Source organism: Capsicum annuum, chromosome 3 (genome assembly GCF_002878395.1).
Source record: "Capsicum annuum cultivar UCD-10X-F1 chromosome 3, UCD10Xv1.1, whole genome shotgun sequence".
Taxonomy (NCBI): Eukaryota; Viridiplantae; Streptophyta; class Magnoliopsida; order Solanales; family Solanaceae; genus Capsicum; species Capsicum annuum.
The window spans coordinates 263,439,006-263,444,245 of NC_061113.1; the positions used below are offsets into that span (position 1 = coordinate 263,439,006).

Consider the following 5,240-nt stretch of genomic DNA (forward strand, 5'->3'; position numbering starts at 1 on the left):
TTTATTAATATTAAGACTTGTGTTACCTACACCTCATTTTATTAAAACTTGTGTTACCTACACCTCATTTTAAAACTCTTTTGTCAAGTAATAACTTAAAAAATGTACAAAATCTGTACATGTCTAACTATTTTGAGATGGGAAAGAGTATGTTAATACACCTATATTTGACTCTCATCAATTTTCCTACTTCTACATCTTCCACATTGCTTTTATTTATTTTCCCAATAACGTCTTGTGTTTATTATTGGATTTAACAAAGGTAACCTTGCAGCTCCTTGATTACACAGAGGATATCACTTTTGCATCACTCAATTGACTATACAACCAACTCATTACAATTTTATCTGTTCTCAAGCTCTAACATTTCAAAATTCCAGGAAAACAAACCGAAAGAATAAATCAGATGGAGATGACGAAGAAAGAATATCTATCTGAAATGTAAACCCGAAAAAGAAAAGGGGAAGAATGCAAAATCCTTAAAAGAATAGACATCAAACAAGCAACATTGATGCACGTTCATCAGGGAGATGCCTCTGAATCCGCTGTCGTTTTGCCGTTATTAGGTTGGTCAATTTCTTTACGAGAAGCTTCCCAAAGCTGCTGTTCTATCCCCAGCTTCTTCAGTTCTATTAAACCTCTTTCAGCTGTGAAAGAAGATCACCATTCGGTCAATAAGTTTCAATGCACAATCAAAAGACAGATTTTAATTAAGGCAAACTTTTTTACTTCCATCTTTGGCCAGTTCTTACAATTTTGCAGAAAGAAAGATTAAAGACGACGTACAAACCAACAATGCTGTTTACAAAGTTATATATAAATTCCTCACTCTTTCCTCTGTACGTATCAGCACATCTATAAATTTGGGGGGGGGGGATGATGCCATATCACCAAGTAAAAACTTGTTGGTAACTACTTCTAGAGAGCAATGAACTAAATCATGAATAGGTTAATATCATGATGCTCTATCAGTAGGAAAGGGGAGAAGAGTTTCGATTCTTTCAGCTGTCCTTCAGAAATCATAAATATGTAACAGCATAGAGAAGCAAATGACATAAGCACGCCTGGATGAAAGACAAAATTATATGGCACCACTAAAAACATGAAACTCTAGGTAACACTAGCTATGCTGGTCCAATGCTAATCAATGCATGTGATGATCAATTATAGCTTTACACAAAAAAGCTTTTCCACCAAGGCATACAAAAGAATGTTATATGGCACCACTAGCTTTGTGGGTCCAACCTAACCAATGCGAATCATAATTTTACACAACTATAGCTTCTTTTCCACCAAGGAAACAAAGTAATGCCAATTATATTTTCATACAGTATAGCTTTTCCATCAAGCCTACGAAGTGAAGGGACAAAATCATTTTCAAACTATTTCTACATTAGTTATTACACATTCAACCCTATTATATTTGTAGATTTTACATAGTAGATATTGTGCAGAATTTTTTCTTTTACTTTCGTTGAAACTGTTTAAATTGAAATTTACCACCATAGCTGTTGCTCAAACTTGTGAGACACTATTTGGTTGTAATTTTTCCTAGTATGGTATAGTAATGAAAGTTACATATTACCAATATAAAAAATTGTGACTTTTCAAAGGACATCAATTTCCATGTTAAATATAATTTCCTAAAATTTAAAATGAAAAGTTCCTCCGAAAGTGCATAGAATAAAATTACAATAGAGACAAACCTTGTAGGAAAGTGTAGTGTAATAGAAAGACCAATTTAGCCCCTATCCTACCCTCAAGATAGCATCAATAAAATGGGGGTATCCAGACTCCAGAGTGTTAAACTATAACGGATCATGAATCGGCTATTTATTATTGCAGGAGTTTGGGCTTTCATCAGTAGTAGAAAATTACTAACAAAGTTTTTATGCTTAAAACTTGATTAAACATAATAGGATTCTAGGTACATGGACATGAGGAAGAAATTTTTCTGCAATAGGAATTTCCATGCAAGGCTTGAATGGAACTGTTTAAGTGGCGACAATGGAATGAGAACGCTACACCATTTTATCTTTTGGAATAAGGTAATATATATATGAAAGCTACCATTATTTGAACTTCTACTAGTAGTATGGATTCTATTCCTTTATTCGAGAAAAAAGTCGAGGCAATGAATTACCATCAACTGCATCATGAGTGGTTGGTGACTGTCCACTACGGCCAATCCAGATCTGAAGCCTTTCTTCTGCAATATCTTCTTCTACACAATGCACCTTGGCTCTCCTCCAGAAGTATGTAAGCCAAGCCTGCAATTTTACCAATAGCTCATGATGTGGTGGAACTAATGCAACTGACATTGGTCAAGGGGAAAATCCTCAAGACTTGGTATCTTGTACTAGTTTCAACTTTCAACATACAACTAAACCATGGCCTCTATTCAGATCTTTATAGTTCTAACAAATTTTCCATCCAGTAAAATTGGTCTCAGTAGGACCATGTATGTAATTTTTCCTTTAGTAGGTAAAGGAGTATTATATGTATAACTTCATTATGCTATGACGCAAACAATGAAAAAGCTCAACCTTCCCAGCATCCAATTGATATTCAGGGGGCAATACAACAGAAGAAGAGGAAATAGCTCCAGAACAAATAACTAAATCACGAAAAAGAAAACTGACCTCCTTGAAGAGAACATCTTCTATCTCCTCTGAGCTTAACTCTGCAAGCAAAAACACACGGGTCTAGATCAAACCCTCATAAAGAACCCCAAGAAAGAAGACACATGTTAATATCATACAAATCTAATATGCCAACAGCCTCTAGTTTTAACAAGCCATGACCTATATATATACCAAACAGACTAGAAAAAGAAATTATACTGAGGTCCAAAATGGGGAAATGAAACTGATTTATAAAAGGAGTTGATCTTTTAGTTACCCTAGACTCAAAACAAAAAAGGAGTTGATCATTAACATCTGCATAGCACTTCCAAAGAAAATATGTATGTCCAGAACATGGAATGAAGAAGTAATTATTTATTCCAGTTGCTCTCAAATATACCTCGAGGGAAAAGGGAAAATGACATTAAACTTTTTAACAAATTCTAGAAATAGGAATGTAAATAATTGATCTACCAATCCTAGTTAAGGACGATATTCAAATAACCAACAAATCGAGGTATTCCAAATCAAACATGTTCAAATTTGTTTCAGGTGGATTGAACAAGTTCTTACCGTATGCCTCCATCAACTTGGGGTCAGCAGATGACTTAGGATCTGCCAAGCAACAAAAGCATAAAAGACAGAGTAAGAGTTATTTTATTTTTTGTTGAGATTATTCTATTTTTACTAACAAAAGATTGAGAGTATTCTATTTTCAAACAAACAAAAGATGGGCCAGGGGCTTGAACATAAGAGAACTCCAGGAGATGGAACGGCAAGAAAACTAGTGAGTGGAAAAGTACATCTGCCACTGGATGTTTAGCGAACAGTCAAGTCAATAATAGTCTTTAGGATGGGAAACAACCCAGAGATGGCCAAATGGCCAATGACCCATGTAAGCCATCCTTAAAGTTCTCATGCTCAACTTAGCACGCGGATTTACATTGGCAGAAGATGATAGCCACACTTGGGTAAGGGCAACAGGTATTTGCCCTACAGTGATGACTATGAGCTATTGCAATTTTGGAACATCAGATACTCTGTCAAGAAAGAAAAGAGCATGAACTCTAGGAGATGGAAACTTTGACGTGTAAAAGCATACAACGGATAAACCTGAGATAGGACGAGTACAAAATAGACAAAATCATTTCATCCATCGAAGCCAACAGAACTACAAATTCACACACAATCATAAGTCATACCAGAGGACTGCCGTACTACATTTGAGCGCCGATGCTGTGCCAATGAAAGAATAACAGCATCCTCTACCTAAAAGCAGAAAAAATGTTGTTTACAGAATATACTGCACATTTTTTTTTCTTTTTTGATAAATAATATACTGCACAGATTTTACGACATATAATAGGAAGTAAACAAACAAAACCTTGAGGGAAGCTAATTCTCTTAGAGCCATTTCAACTGACAGCATACTCTCAATATTTCCCTCTCCAGATAAGTCACTAATGTCACGAGCACGTTTGCTCCGATCGGAATCATCACCGCCTGCTCAATACAAGAGAGATTAAGATCCAACTCATATGCAATGAGAGAAACATAAGAAGAAGAAAGAAAGGCACGTGAAGGAGTTAATGCAGGACAGAAAATTGCATGGGAAAAGCTAAGCACCATTCCAGGATTCCTCCCTGGCCTTTTGGCCAGCAGAAATCACAACTTCAAATGGAAGAGGCGCAAAAGATGACCAATGTTCATGCTTTGTTCCTGCTATATCTGCACAGATACCTGAAACAACAAAAGTTAGCACTGCCATCTCATTATTAGCATCCCCCGCCCCCAACCACACAAATGAAGCGAGTGAACAATAAAGAAACCACATGCCTAAATAGCCTCAAATAACCCAGGAAAAACAACAACAACAACACACAGAGAGTAATCCCACAAGTGGGGTATGGGCAGGGTAGAGTGTACTTAGACTGTACCCCTACCTCATAGAGATAGAGAGGCTGCTTCTGCTAGACCCTCAACTTAAACTAAAGCATTTCCAAAAAGTTTGAAAAGGAGAATACAGAAATAAGAATAGAAACAAGTAACAACATAGAAATAATGTGAAATGGAGAACATACAGAGGAGATTTTGTTCAGAAGAAGGGGCTTTGTGGAGAAGATTTGTAGCTGGGAAGTATGGCTTGCTCAACCAGTGGACAATTGAAGAAGTGGTGGGCACCTTTGGGTGTAGTGTGTGGAAAGCCATAAGAAGATTATGGCCCCATTTAAACAACAACATTACAATCAGTGTTGGTAATGGATTGAGAACTGATTTCTGGAATGAAGTGTGGGTTGGAGAAGACAGCTTGAGGAATGCCTTTCCTCACTTGTATATTCTGAGTTTACAGAGAAATGCCAACATATCTCAGGCGTGGAGTCATTAGGGATGGAACTTAATATTCGCACTGAATGACTGGGACATTGGGGAGTTTGCTAATCTTCTTGAAGTTCTGAACTCTTTTCCAGGTCTGTCATTGAGGCCTGATAGGCCTAGATGGAAACTGCCCAACAAAGGTCTATTTACTATCAAGTCATGCTACTAGAAGCTCAATACCAACCACACTACTGGACAAATGGCCTTGGAAGTTGAGTGGAAAACCAGACCCCCCCCCCC

The 5,240-nt window shown here is 36.9% G+C and overlaps 1 protein-coding gene across 2 annotated transcripts in view; it reads right to left on the reverse strand.

Annotated features, from left to right (window-relative positions):
- Positions 1-282: 282 nt before the first annotated feature.
- Positions 283-5,240, reverse strand: part of LOC107856844 (coiled-coil domain-containing protein SCD2) — an 18,216-nt gene continuing 13,258 nt past the window's right edge. For both annotated transcript variants that reach the window (XM_016701817.2, XM_016701818.2), the window contains exons 11-17: positions 4,251-4,364; positions 4,009-4,127; positions 3,827-3,893; positions 3,198-3,239; positions 2,643-2,683; positions 2,144-2,270; positions 283-647 (exon numbers count right to left, since the gene is read on the reverse strand). In XM_016701817.2, coding sequence (XP_016557303.1) covers positions 523-647; positions 2,144-2,270; positions 2,643-2,683; positions 3,198-3,239; positions 3,827-3,893; positions 4,009-4,127; positions 4,251-4,364 — 635 coding nt within the window. In that variant the 3' untranslated portion in view covers positions 283-522. The remainder of the gene's footprint in view (positions 648-2,143; positions 2,271-2,642; positions 2,684-3,197; positions 3,240-3,826; positions 3,894-4,008; positions 4,128-4,250; positions 4,365-5,240) is intronic.